General features: G+C 38.8%; 6 protein-coding genes across 6 annotated transcripts; all 6 read right to left on the reverse strand.

Annotated features, from left to right (window-relative positions):
• Positions 1-163: 163 nt before the first annotated feature.
• TM35_000042590 (elongation factor 1-alpha (EF-1-alpha)) lies at positions 164-2173 on the reverse strand (the record flags this gene model as incomplete). Its single annotated transcript, XM_029022453.1, has 1 exon — positions 164-2173. One exon carries the CDS (start codon positions 2171-2173, stop codon positions 164-166), a length of 2010 nt encoding a protein of 669 aa, XP_028886111.1.
• A 603-nt stretch (positions 2174-2776) lies between these two features.
• TM35_000042600 (uncharacterized protein) lies at positions 2777-3361 on the reverse strand (the record flags this gene model as incomplete). The annotated part of the gene is made up of 1 exon (XM_029022454.1): positions 2777-3361. One exon carries the CDS (start codon positions 3359-3361, stop codon positions 2777-2779), a length of 585 nt encoding a protein of 194 aa, XP_028886112.1.
• A 2889-nt stretch (positions 3362-6250) lies between these two features.
• Positions 6251-7900, reverse strand: TM35_000042610 (poly(A)-binding protein; the record flags this gene model as incomplete). The annotated part of the gene is made up of 1 exon (XM_029022455.1): positions 6251-7900. One exon carries the CDS (start codon positions 7898-7900, stop codon positions 6251-6253), a length of 1650 nt encoding a protein of 549 aa, XP_028886113.1.
• Positions 7901-10230: 2330 nt separating this feature from the next.
• Positions 10231-11313, reverse strand: TM35_000042620 (uncharacterized protein; the record flags this gene model as incomplete). Its single annotated transcript, XM_029022456.1, has 1 exon — positions 10231-11313. The coding sequence occupies one exon, from the start codon at positions 11311-11313 to the stop codon at positions 10231-10233; it is 1083 nt and encodes a 360-aa protein (XP_028886114.1).
• A 456-nt stretch (positions 11314-11769) lies between these two features.
• On the reverse strand, positions 11770-13548 carry TM35_000042630 (uncharacterized protein; the record flags this gene model as incomplete). The annotated part of the gene is made up of 1 exon (XM_029022457.1): positions 11770-13548. The coding sequence occupies one exon, from the start codon at positions 13546-13548 to the stop codon at positions 11770-11772; it is 1779 nt and encodes a 592-aa protein (XP_028886115.1).
• A 202-nt stretch (positions 13549-13750) lies between these two features.
• TM35_000042640 (hydrolase of HD superfamily) lies at positions 13751-14320 on the reverse strand (the record flags this gene model as incomplete). Its single annotated transcript, XM_029022458.1, has 1 exon — positions 13751-14320. One exon carries the CDS (start codon positions 14318-14320, stop codon positions 13751-13753), a length of 570 nt encoding a protein of 189 aa, XP_028886116.1.
• Between the last annotated feature and the right edge of the window lie 291 nt (positions 14321-14611).

Consider the following 14611-nt stretch of genomic DNA (forward strand, 5'->3'; position numbering starts at 1 on the left):
AAAAAAAAAAAAAAAAAAAATTGAGTATTTATTTTCTGTTCCAATACTTTCACCCACATTTTCCCCTTCCTTTTCTTCATTTCTAATGAATACCATCCTCTTTTTTTCTTTTGCTTTCTTTTCTTTTCTTTTCTTCTTCCTCCCTTCTTCTTCTTTAGAGTCTTCACACGACAACTTTCTCTACTAGTCCACCCGCAACAGTTTCCCCTTCCTGTTGGAGCACAAAACGCCCAAGTGCCCGACAAACATCCGCCGGCTCCAATGCAATTTTATTAGGCGCACTAAACAACACAACAGCCTGTGTTGCCTTTGGGACGCACTTCACCATTCCATTAGACCATGTTCCATCTCGATTCATCTTGGATACCAACTTTATTACTTTTACCTGTACAGTTAACGCATGTACCACCATTGTAAAGGTGGCTCCAGGTAGAATAGACTTTTGTAAGGTGATAAAAGTTTGTATACGAGCCAAAAAATCTGTAGAGGATTGAATTAAAGCATTACTGGAGCAACCCACACATCCGGGATATAATCCAATAGTGGAAGAAGAAGTATCTATCTCTACCGTATCACCTGCAAAGGCAACATCCACAAGACCTCCCATGGTAGGTTTATCAATACTTTTAACTAAAACTTTAACGTCTGAAGGTATAAAAACAAGTTTCGCCCCTTTTTGTAGTTTTCCACTTTCTACCTTACAGAATAAACGTGAACCGTCAACATCCATTAAACTAAGTCGAAGTGCCCCACTTAATAAACGACTTTCAAGAGGACATTGATCAAGTAATTGTATCAAGGATGGTCCATCATACCATGGGGTTGCAGTATGATCTATTTCACAAATATTCGTTCCCAGAATACCACTTACTGGACAAAAACCCACAACAGCATCCTCTTTATACCGCATGTGCTTTATTAAAAACCCTAACTCTTGTACAACATAATTATATCTTTCTTGACTAAAATCAACCGCATCCATTTTATTAATAGCTACAACTAAATGACCAACACCTAGTGTTTTTAGAACAAGAAGATGATCTCTTGTACCATGCGCAAGTCCAACTTCAAATTCTGATGTAGCAGCTGTGACTACAAGAAGTGCAGCATCCGCTTGAGTGGCACTACTTATCATATTAACAACATAATCTTTATGACCTGGAGCATCGAGAATATGAATACGTCTATGTTCTGTTTCAAAACAATAGGATCCAGAATCAATAGTAACACCACGTCTTCGTTCTTCTTCTGATTGATCTAATAACCATGCATATTTAAATGATTCTTTATTTAAGATTTTAGCATTTTTCTCATTCTTATCAACATCTGCCTGAGAAACTTTTCCTAATAATAATAAAAGATGACCAAGAGTTGTACTTTTTCCAGCGTCTACATGACCTGCAATAACAAAGGTACAATCTTTTTTAGTCATATCTGGCATAATCTCTTGAATAGAATTATTTTTCTTTAATGATTTTGAAGGTCCATCCGTTTTATTGTTATTTCCAGAATTTGACACTTCCACTGCCTTAAGATTATTATTCACTGACGTTGTTTTTGCATTCTCTGCATTTTTATTCATTTGTCCTAATTTCAGTGTACGCCCTCCACTCTTCAAAACAACATCAGATGTTTTTCCATCCACTAGTGCAGGAGGAGTTACTTCTACAGGCTTCACTACAGGCTGTGGTGTTGTTGAAAGAGAAAATGATTTATCATTTTCATTCATTTTTTTTAGTAGCATTATCGCAGCTCCCTCAACATCATACTCAGATTCACGAAGAGCCTCAATAGCAGAATTTTGACTGAGCTCTATTCCAATTTTCTTATCTGTAATAAGTTCATTCCATTTATTATTTAATTCTGGAAGTAATTGCGTTAACAAACAATAGTCAATATCATTTGTTTTCAATATACTCCCATTAGTTGATGAGATATCGGGTTTTATAGAAATATGCTGCTGTTGCTGCTGTTTCTCTTGACCTTTTTGTTGTTGTTGTTGTTCTTCCGGTGGTGGTGGTGGTGGTGGGTGAGCACCGGGCTTCACAATGTACTGCAGTTCATCCTCCTCGTAGTATTCATTCTCTTCTTCCTCATCGTAGTAGTCATCGTAATATTCTTCTTCTTCAATATCATCATCAAGAGCACTATAGAATTTCTTATGACGATTCATTCTCTTTGTTACTTCAAAAAAAAAAAAGAAGTCTAACTATTATTTTTCCTTCGTTTTTTTTTTTTTGTTTTTTCTGATTTGTTTTCACTCTCTCAGATGCATACAGTCTATATAGTCACCTAATTTACTTCAATTTCCCTATATTAACTTTATTTTCCTCTGTTACTGGAACAGACCCCGAAAATAAAAGTAAAAAACAATTATAAAGAAAATAAAGAAATAAAAGCGATCAGGCACTAGTAATACCAGGAATTGTCAGAGGAGAATAAATTAAAAAGAAACTCATGTTACCCTTTATTCCCGAGGGAATTACAGGGGAAAGGGGAATTATAAAGAAAAAGAAAAAAAAATATATATATATATATATTAGTACAAGAATATATAAAAATGAAGAACTTCAAAACAGATTTATTACATAACGTATATACACGTTGTTATGACTGTTTTTTCTTCTTCTTTTTTTTTTCTTTTCTCATTGGGATAGAGAAAAGGGTACATGTAAACACACATGTGAACCTAAGTCTAATTTCAGCAGGTGGCCCACTCAACGCAGCAACAACAATAACAAGAAAGAAAAAAAAAAAAAAAAAAGGAATATGCATTTCATCTCAAAATTGTATGTGGAAGATAAGGAGGAGATGAAGCCGCACTACTGCTATCACTGCCTATCTGAGATGGTGTAGGTGTTTGAAGAGCATTACGAGAAAACATGAGACCAGCCATAATATCATTTACACTTTCTTCTTCAAACGATCCACTTCGTGCTACATAATTCATAATAGTTATCGCCAACTCCACACAAAGACGAACAGCACCAATTCCAATCTTTTCGGCAATCAATTGATTATTTTCCAGCACCGCAAGCATCTTTACAATACGCCCCAGCAATGGATCAAAGATAATATTATACACCCTGGAATGTGAGGTGGATGGGCTTGTGATAATCAGCCACGTAAAGAGTGCACGGGCCTCAAGAAAGAAGGGAAACTGTTCCATGCCAATATATGAAAGAGACACGAAAAACATGAGAATTAACCAAAGCTTCAGTGAACTCAGCGGGAAGGAAATACTCTTACCGTTAGCCCGTGCTGTTTCCTCCGCCGCATACATGGTTCCAAATGCAGCATAAAGAAGACCCAAATTAAAAATGGCCGATGTAATAATCCAACGAAATAGGAAAAAGAGCATGTGAAGGCTAAATATTAAAGATGCTGTGATAATAATAATAATAATAATAATAATATATTTCTATGTTTTCAGTGTAATGTAATGCGCACCCTATTAGTAGATTTACTTCCTTGTGTATATTTGTTTGTTTTTTTTTTTTTTTTGGAGTTTACCAGTACACCAGCCAAAACAACAACAAGAACAAGTACAAAAAAAAACACAATAACTATATACGCCTAGAAAATATAAAAAAAAAAAAAAGGGTGAATTTTGACCACAGGCAAAGAAGAAAAAAAAAATAAAGAAGAAAAAAAAAACAATTTAAAATTATCAGTAGATCACACGCTGAAAATGGATTCCTCTTTATTTAATGAAAAAATTCACGCAAATATGTGCAGTGTTTATTTTCTTTTTTTTTTTTTCGTCTTGCATTATTACGACTACAACGTCGAAATGTAATATCTTTTTTTTTTTTTCATTTCTTTTTTTTTGTTATGTATCCTTTTTTTTTTCCTTTTTTAGTTTTCTTGCGAGACTCCATTTAAAAAAGAGTGAGAGAGTGAGAGATTGAGGGAAAGAGAGTACAACAGAAACTCCTACTTTCAATATATATATATATATATTTAGAGAAGGAGGGGAAAAGAGAGGGCATGCCCATAGCCAAATCAATGTCCTCTTCTTTTTTTTTTCCTTACATGTCTCGCTCACCTTCCCCTCTCACGTCACTCTTTATTTTGCCCACTGTTTTTTTTTTTTATTTTTTTTTTTCGTATTTGTGCTGATCACGTTATCTATCATATTGCCTTTTCGCTTTTCTATCGACTGTCTCTTTCTTTTCGTTTTGTTTTGTTTTTTATTTTTATTTTCTTTCTCCTCGTTTTCATCCGTTTCTTTTTTTATTCCTCGATTTAGTTATTCATATATTTTTTCTCGCCCATTATTACCTCTGGTCTATCAATAAGCAAAGTGCAAGATGCAGGTTGCCGCCGCAGTATACATTGGTAAAAGAGGAGAACAACACACATACACACACACACAAAAAAAAAAAAAAAAATGGATGCAAAAAAAGAAGAGAAAGAGTGTGAAAGAGAGCACAAAGAAAAACAAAAAAACAACAAGAAACAAATGGGGAAAAAAAAAACAGCAGTAAAGCAATTAACTATTCTTCTTTTTCTTTTCCTCATTCTTTTTTTTGTCGTTATTTGCATACTATCTCTTCTTTTTTTTTTCTGCCTTGTCGCTGAAACCTTCTGTTTGCTGCTGCTACTACTACTACTACTACTATTACTGCTGCGGCTGACACTGAAGGGGAAATGAACCAAGAGAAATGTGATTTTTTTTTTCGTATTTTCAGTCCACCAAATTTCTCACACTGTTTCTTTTTATCAGAAACTTATCTTGTCAGTGAGATTATACGTCCACGTTTCTCTACGAATACGAGCACATGTACGCAGCTTTATATAGATAAGGGTGGTATATTCCATTAGAAATTAACTCAGCTCCTTCCCCATCATCTTATAACCCACTTGCCCCTCTTTTTTTTTTTTTTCTTTTCATTTCTGCAGCGCCGGTGATAAAGAGAGTGTTGTGTAATACAGAAATAAGATTCCGTTAAAGTATGAAGAAGAAACAAGAACATATTGACCCTTGCTCGATCATCCGAATCCCCCTTCTTTACTTCACGCACACTGTCAACTCTTTCCAACGGGTTAGTCATCTCTCATCTGCGTTTTTACCCTCTTTCTCCAGTTTAACAATATAATAACAGAGCAGTTAAGTAGCTATTCGCCGATCACAAAATTAATCATGAACAGAAACTTAGAAACACCAAATAACACCAGCAGAAGTAGCAGTAGCAGCAAAACAGGAGTATAAATAGGGTGGATAAAGATGAAAAAGAAAGAAATTATGAAAAATAAAAAAATGGACCAATGACAGACGTTCACCCTCGTATAGACGTCTCCAGGGAAGGTGAACTACACCCCTACCCAACTCCTTTCATTTCTTTTTTTTTAAACTTTTTTCACCCGCACCACCATGCACGACAAACCACACACAAATAGAAACGCACACTCACTCTCTCCCTTTTCAATAATAAAAAAAAAACACTGCTAAAGGGTACTTTTCACTTTGTTTATATGTTCCTTTTTCTTTCCCTGCATTTCTTTATTTATTCTCCGCAATGTATGCCATAGAGAAAAAAAAAAAAAGAAACGGAAGTAGAGAACGTGTAAACAGGGAGAGAGCGAGCTGGCAAGCCACGAGGTGTGTTCAGGGTACCAGAGAAGAAATGGAAAATAAGGGAGACAAAGAAAAGGAAAACAAAAAAGAGCATCAAACGTATAGTTTTCTTATTCCTTCTTTTTCTCACCGCCTCCACACGACAACAGATTCGGCACTCTCAACAACATCCATTTGTCGTGTAATTACCTCCGGTCTAATGTCTGTTTTTTTTTTTTTTTTGTTTTTATTGCGGCTTTCTCTTTTTTTTTGTTTGTGTTTTGAATACATCTCTTTATCCCCCTCCTCCCTTTTCCCGACTGCTAAATATATTTTTTTTGTTAAATAGATGTATATATATATATATATATATATATATATATATACTTTTTTTTTTCAATTTCTTCTTATTTTTTTTTTCTTAAACAACCATATATATATATTTTTTTTTTAGCATCATCATTTTTTTTCCTGTTTCTGTAGTAGCTTAATTACCTATATTTTTTTTTTTTATAATAATAATCCTCCAGCTACACTTTTCACGCCTTATTTTTTTTTTTTTTTTCCTTTTCCCCTTTTGCCCTTTCACTCTTATTCCTCTCTGTCTCCTTACACTCGTTCCCTCACCCACTCACCCACACGCACGCATATAAGAGAAAGGACGGAGAGGGCCAGATGGTGATAGCACGCCTACACATTCATGTGGCGGTTCAGCACATCGAGGGCCTCCTGCACCTTTGTGTCCAACAACGCGGGGTTGTCTAGCAGGTTGAGGATTTCGCTGTTGTCCATCTCGAGCAGCATACCTGTCACCTTTGCCGCCACTGAGGGGTTTACGCGGACGATATAGTTGTACAGGCGCTCGCCCAGCACATTCTTCTGCTGCTCTGGAGTGAGATTTGCGAGGACGGTGGAGAGGTTCTGTCCCTGTGGAGCCGGTGGTTGTGGCTGCGGGGCTGCCATCATCTGCTGCATCGGCACACGCTGTGGGGCGGGTCGTGCCCGCACTTGATTCATCGGCGTTGGGCCGAGTGGTCGGATGGGGGCGCCCATGCCCATCGTCGCTGGCATCATCGGCATGCGGGGGTTCACAAAGGGGACGCCGTTGAACATCGTCTGCGGGCCCATAAAGCCGAGCTGCGGGCCCATCATGCCGCCCATCAAACCACCCATCGGCGGCTGACGCATGCGGGGCTGTTTGTTGCGGATGTCCTCCAGCGTCTGGCGGCGGGCGTCCTTGCGGAGAGCGTAGGTGACAAACAGCGGGCGTGGACCGAGGACGGTGCTGCCGTGCAGTTCCTGGATCGCACGAGCCGCAGAACTCTGCTCCTTGAAAGATACAAAACCGAAACACCGAGACAGCTTGGTGGCCTTGTCCATCATGACACTTACGGAAACGGTCTCACCAAACCGCTCAAATACCTCCTTAAGACGGCTGCTGGTAACAGTGTCATCAAAGTTTTTGACGTAGAGGTTAGGGTACTTGCTGTGTTGTTGCTGACGCTCGCGGCGCAGACGTTCACGCTCGCGCTGGCGCTCTTCACGAGAGCGGAAGCGGCAAACACTCAGCTTAAGACCCTCCTTCGCCAGTGGACTTTCCTTTTCATCCAATTCCTCCACAGCCTTGGCGGCAGCCTCATGAGTGGCATATGCGACGTAGGCAAATCCCACTGTCTGGCTTGGACCAAGATTACGCACCTTAGCGGAGGTTACCTCACCAAAAGCGGAGAATGTCTCCTTAAGCTTTTCATCATCCACAGAGGGATCAAGGTTCTTGACATAGAGATTTGTGTATTGCTTTAACTGTTCTTCACGATGGTGGGGTTGATAACGCTCCACTGTAATAACACAATCATCAATAGTCATTCCATTGACCTCCTGTACAGCTTCCACTGCAGATTCCTCCTTTTCAAATGAAATACGTGCATAACCACGAGATTCACCGTTCTCATTTGTAGCGAGACCAATAGCAGTGAGACGACCGAACTTTGAGAACATCTCCTTCAGGGCATAGGTATCCACAGCTGGTGGTAACTTCTTCACTACGATGTTGGTCACCCCACTGCGGCGTTTGGACGGATCACGTTGAATCTTTGCAATGCGGATGTGCTTTGATCCCAGCTTCACACCAGCTTGGTCCAACGCCTTTTCAGCATCAGCAGGGTTTTGGAAGTTCACATACCCATAGCCAAGTGACTTTTGTGTGGCGGAGTCAACACAAACACGCACAGAGGCCACTGGTCCGACACGTACAAAGTGGTCATAGAGTTTTTGCTCATTGAGGTTAGGGTCCAGGCCGCCGACCCAAATGGAGGGACTCGCAGCAGGAAAAGTCGACATTTTTTGTAGTTATTCTGCTTTTCTTTTCTTTGGTATATGTGCGTTAATCGCTTTCTTCGTTCTGTCACTGAATGTATGTATGTTTCTACCCTTTCAATTTCTACCCTCCTTTTTTTTCGGTGACGATTAGTGGTGCTTTTTTTTTTTTTTTTTTTTTTTTTTTACGAGTGTTTTGGGATCTTTATTTTGTAATACAAGAACAACAACAAAAAAAAAAAGAAAGGATTAAGAGGCAAATTTGAATGCGAATTGCAAGATGTGTTCAAGAAAGCAAGAAAACAGGAATAAAAATAGAAAAACTTCGAAAATCAGAGAGAAAACTTTGCCATCAAAAGAAAAAAAAAGAAAAGATTATGTTTGTAATCCAAGAGAGAAAGTGAGATGGTGTGAATAGAACTCATATGTTACGTATATCACACGTATCCCCACATTACAAACATACAAACACGGATACATTAACACAAACATATACACGCGAGAAGAGAACAATAAAATAAGAACGAGCACACTACACAGAGAGACATTAATATATATATATATATATATATATATATATATATTATATATTATATATATATATTATTCTTACGGACATATATGTATATAAAGGAAGAGAGAACCATATAATTAGATTGAAAAAGTGTGTGCGATATAATTTGCTACTGCTTCTTACTAGGTGTAAGTCACACCACGCAAAAAAACATGAAAGCAAAAGAAGAAAAGGTAAAAGAAAATTTTTTTCTTTCATTCCTTATTCGTATAAGTGTATTTGCTCTGTTGTTATTGTTATTATTGTTCTTGTTCTTGTTTCTCTTTTTTTTTTTCGTAATTGTTTCTCTTTAGCGCTTTCTTTCTTTTTCCCTCTTCTCTCTCTTTTTCTCTTGTATAGATGAGGAAAGTCCACACATATACGGTATTTTTTTTTTTTTGTTTTGTTTGTTTGCCTGTAACAATACAGTAACATACACCTATATACATAAAGAGAAAATATTAGGGGCAAAGAAGCACAGAGGAATAAATTCAAAGAATAATGGTGTATTTGCAGGTGTACACGTAAATATCGTACATATAAAAATATATACACGTCCGTATGTGTGTATGCATTTTTTTTTTTTCTTTCTTTATTTCTTTCCTTTCCTTTCCTTTCCTCATGATGATGTGCAGATGGTTGTGAACGAACACATGAAGAAAAAGGTATCATTGTTAGCGTTGAAAATAAGAATAACAAAACAGAAGGAAAAAAAATATATAAAAAAAAAGGAAAAAAAAAACGTGAAAATTGAGAAAGGACACAGAATTTTTTTTTTTTTTTGGAGGGTAATAAAGGAAAGAAAGAGGAAATGAGTGAGAGAAAAACAGGTCCAAATACATCCATTCCTACACAGAGAGAGAATTCTAACACGCACAACACAAAAAAAAGGAGAGTGGGGGAAAAAAAATAAAGGAAATAAAAGGTCTAAACCCTCCTTTTCCTTGTAGTATACCCCTTTCCCCCTTCCCCCCACCATCACCATTAGCCATAAAGTAAGGAAGTTAGAAAAAAGAAAAACCAAAAAAAGAAAAAAAAAACGGCAAACGGCAACTTCTTCTCCCTCTCTTCCTTTACATCATATGGCAATGTCAACGTCAGAAAGGGAAATAACAGTGCGATCATACCTCTCACATTCCAACCCCACTCTTCCGTTTGTTTTTTCTTATTATTATTTTCCCATATTCTTTGCTCCTTCAGAGTGTGTGTATCTATCTACTTTCTCTTCACCATTTCTCCTCTTCTTAATTTTACACCCAATACTCTCTTTTACCACACAAATCACAAGAAGATTAACATGGATCATGCGTCACCTGCTGCTCTTTAGTAGCAAAAAGCGATGAACAAACACCTGTACCTTTTTAACATTCACGTGGTTTTGCCTATTTCCTCGACACATCTTCTCGCTTTATCTTATTTTTTTTCTTCTGTTTTTCTTTTTTTTTTTTTGCTTCTTTATTATATGTATATATATATACATATACGTATAATTTTTTTAATACTATTTTCTTTATTGTGTTCTCGTCTTTTCTTTCGCTCCTTTTCCTCTATCTGTACAGTTTTTTTTTTTTTTTTTTGTTTACGTCTCTTTTTTTCTCCTTTTGTTTTCCCTCTTTGCTTTCATCATTCTTACACTTCCCTGCATGGCTTATCTCACAGCGTACCGTTTATCCACCCGATATTGCGACTTCTGTTTCCAGTTGTTCAGCTTGGGCCTGAAGAATGAGAAAGCTCCATAACAGGGGAAAAGTTAGTTGCTATACAAAACAACATACCTACACTGCAGAATTCCAGTGCGAACTCACTCCTCCGGCACCGGCGCAGATTCGGATTGGTCATACTGTAATTTCTTTGGAGACCAGCGATCTGATTGTTCACCGCCGCTTACCTCAACATATGGTGCTGTCTCCGTTCTGCAGTTTAACCGGCGTGAGGAGACTGTCTCTGGTGAAGCCCCACGAGAGAGCTCTCCAAATGATGGAGTACTACAGACACGGCGTCGTTGAACTTTCTCACCTTCTCCTTTAGGGGGCATACCATTTCTTTGATGTATATGTGATCCTGTATAAGGTCCCGCTCCGTTTGTTTGTCGAGTATTACCGTAAGAAGAAGTACCAGCCACAGAAATGGTAGGTCGTGACCGCGTAAGTGATGGTCGAGCCGCTACCCCATTTGCCGTACTTCGCTGCTTTACCCTCGTAGCACGGGTAGGAGTATTAATAGTAGTAGCAGAAGGAATAGTAGTATCTGAAGTATGATGTTTATCATTATTAGGAGTAGGAGCGTAACCATTCGTCTTCCTTACAGGTGTATCTGGTTTTTTTAAACTTCCTGTAGAACCAGTTCGACGCACCCTTCCAGTTCTAGATGCTGTGCGTCGGCGTGAGGAGGGAAGAGGTGTTGTCGCTTCAGTTGCTGCACGACGACTGCCTGTTGGATGGGCGTCCGTTCCACTACGTGTCACACTAGAGCCAGAGCGTCGTGCTGGAGGACGAAATGTAATGCCTTTACTTTGACAGACCTTCTCATGTTCTTCAGCGAGGCGGTCGTTTTCTTCTCGCATGCGTGCCCAGAACTCCTCCGCTTCTTTTGGATTCGTTGGCGGCGGACCGTACATGCGGCGTTGGAGAGTGGTCATCACAGGTCTATCAGCAAACAACTGGGAACTTCGCAGTGGCCCCGTTGTTGTGTTGTGCCCTGCCGTGTTGGTGATGCTCTCGCTGCGCCCTCCTGCTGTGTCGTGTCCCTGCGCTACACTGTTGCCATTGCGAGCAGCCCCGCAGAACTTTGATCGCTCCCCGTTGGGGCGACGATTCGGCGTGCTGCTTATGTCTCTTCGCAAGACCGGCGTTGGGCGGCGGTCAGGAGTAGAAGGACGCGACATCAATAATGTTTTTCAGTTAATTAATAGTGTTGCTAACCGTAGTAGTAGTATTTGTGGAGGTAGTGGTGTGTGTGTTTTATCGTTCTTGTTGTTGTTTTCTTGTTCGTTTTTTTTTTGGTATTGGTGGCAATAGCTCTGGTGGCAGCAAGATAATAGTCCTGCTCTACCCTACTCTTTCCGTAGACTCTGGACACCGGATACTATTTACTTGGCACAATTAATAATAATATTAATAAGAGAGAGAGAGAGAGAAACATATTTTGAAAAAGCGTAAAAAAAAAAAAAAAAAACGGTCAGGTAAACGATTATATTAAATTATAAGTATGGGAAAAGGCAAAAAGAAAAAGAATATAATAATTAAAAACACTACTATTTTTCTTATTCCAACCGCTCATCAATCATTTAAAGCAAAAAGAGAAAAAAAAAAAAGAAAAAGAAAAACGAACGCGATAGAACTTAGGCGCCCCACGCTGCTAGTCGAACAGCCAAATTACACAATTGTGGCATGCTCCACGCCGCACACACCTCTTCAAGTGAACGAAACGCCCAGAGAGACTTCTCATCACCAGTTTTGCCATTTGTGTTGTCATTAAGGTGTGATGAGAGAGTCTCTTCCTGTTGTTGTTGTTGCTGTTGCAAGAGCAGTACGAAGTACATCCGCCCCCCATCCATTTCACTATCACTTCGAACAACGTGGAAGATAGATCCACCATTTGTGAAGCGCATTCGCCGCTCTGTTGATCCTGCCACCTGAAAGACTACAGTCTGTAGAAACATCATTTCTTGTTTAGCCCGCAGTGTGGGCTCCGTGGAGAGACGCGAGCGTGGAAACACAAAGTTCAGCACCCAATGCTCCATACCCTGCCGCGCGGCCACGTTATCTGCACTGCTGAGCAAAGTGTACTTATTGCCGCGCCACGCACGTCTGCCCGGCCGCTGCGTGCAGTCAGTGATAACACACAACGTCGCCCCGCAGTGTCCATGGGTGGCGTCCCACAGTGACTCTGCGAGAGAGCGACAACCGCAGGCGTACAGAAACGACCGTTCGTCAGCGTCCGCATTGTTATTATTGTTATTATTATTATTATTGCTATCGCTGTAGTTGAAGTAATATGGTGGTTGTGACGACAATGGCGCAGCACTAATAGTAGTAGTAGTAGTAGTAGTAGTAGTAGTAGTAACAATAGTAGTAGTACTATTATTGGGACGTGAGGTATCACCACCGCGCGATTCGTCCAATAATACGGCACCGCGTGGAAGAGAAAGAAAGCAGTTAGAGAAGAGAAGTGATAATCGCCCATACAAACACCGAAGAAGACACTGTAGTACACAAAGAAAACGACAGTGTGTAGGAAACACCATGCGTGTCTGTGCAAGATCCTGTAAAATCTCATCCATATAATAACAGACATCAGCGAGATCAGCAGATGTATTTAATTCAGACTGAGAGCTGTATGTACATTTAGCAAAAGGTGTTTTAACAAGTAATCCCATTTGATCCCATACAGAATATAACTTTTTCATCTCCTTCTCTGCAGAATGTGCTGTATGCATGTAGCGTACAACCACCATCACATCAACATAGAAAGCAGAATTTTCAAAAATCTCAGCTATACACTCTAATAAAATTGCTTGAACACCAAGAGTACGTTGTAAAACAAATAAAAAATAACTTAATTTGGGTGCTTCTCCAGAATGAAGTGTAAAAAGTGTCCGCTGAGCATCCTCGTGAGCTTTATGAATCCAGTGAATAACATCAGGACACCGTACCTGTGACCAGTGTACAGCAAACATATGTGGTGGTACTTCACAAGGTGATGTTAATGGATATGTAGGACCAAAGAGAAGTGACCACAGTGCACGAAACCTGGCTAAATTATTACAGTAAACAAAAGCTGCAGCAATATTCTCACTATTCAAAAACCCATCGGCAAGTTCCAAGGAATCTTCAAGTACTTTCCAAGCAGCTAGACTACTCTGAAGTGCTGCTTCAAAAATATCATCACGTTGATCTAGTGATTTCTTAAGAAATAATAATGCTGATACCGCCTTCTCCACTTCAACAGGAAGTGAATAACTATGAGGTATATTATTATTATTATCATCACGATTACGATAATGATTATGAGGATGTTGTATCCCCATACAACTTAATATGGCGTCTTGTGTTACAGCAATGACTCCCTCATCTGATAGGCCTTTTAGTATACTTAAGTGAATACTCTCATCATCCATTCCCAACTAAAAACAAATACACAGTTAACTTGTGAAGAGAAATCAAACCAAGAGAAAAAAAAAAAAAAAAAAAAACATAATAGCTTCAGTTCATTTACAGAATCACCTGTTTAAGTACAGTTATTTCATAATATATTGTCAACCATTTTGGTTAAATACACCAAAAATCACTTTTTATCATATTTTATTTGTACTCACTTAATTACTCGTCTTTTCTTTTGGAAATACTTGTGGATCGAGTGTTTCTAAGTGTTTCAAATACCTCCTTAGCCCATGGATGTTGAATTTTTTCTCCTGAAAGAAAAAAAGAGCTTAAATCTTTTTCAGGGTGGGCCTTCTCATATGCGTGTGCTTGTGTTACCATCTCCAAAAGATCAATATCTTTTAAAAACTTCGCTTCAGGTGAACTTTGCATCTCATACTCTTCCCAAAGCTCTTGTAGTTCACCTGAAAGGGGAATACGCTTATCAAGTAACCCACTAAGAGTCGACACGGCCGCTTTTTCAGAACGGTATTTTTCCTCTTTCGGTACACCCATAGCGGGTGATATATCACCAACAATACTTTCACCCATATCATGACAGAGAGCCATGCGAATAAGTTTATCTCTGTTAAGATTTGGATCGGGACACATCATACACATAACTGCTGCACGGTACATGTGATCTGAAACGGATTCTGGTTTGTGAATACCTTTTTCCACCCATCCAGTGCGGTCCGTCTCTTTTAACTTTCCAATAGTATGAAGGAACTCAATAGTGTTTGCTGGCATTGTGTTAAACAGTGGATTTCACACAAAGATCCACACTAAAATCACTCTCTCAGATAAATAAAGACACTCACACGCAAAAACTGTACTAATATATACAAAACCAAGCAAAAGAAACAAAGAAAACACAACAATAACACAACACACCTCTTCAACATTCAAGTTATTCATACACAGTCAGTCCAACTCCATACATTCTAACTAATAATGTAAAAGGTAATATTACCCTCTCAACCTTAAGAGGAAAACGATAGTAAAAACTCAAAAATAAAATAAAATATATATATATATATA

The sequence above is a fragment of the Trypanosoma theileri genome (assembly GCF_002087225.1).
Source record: "Trypanosoma theileri isolate Edinburgh chromosome Unknown TM35_Tth_4_V1, whole genome shotgun sequence".
NCBI classification, from domain to species: Eukaryota; Euglenozoa; class Kinetoplastea; order Trypanosomatida; family Trypanosomatidae; genus Trypanosoma; species Trypanosoma theileri.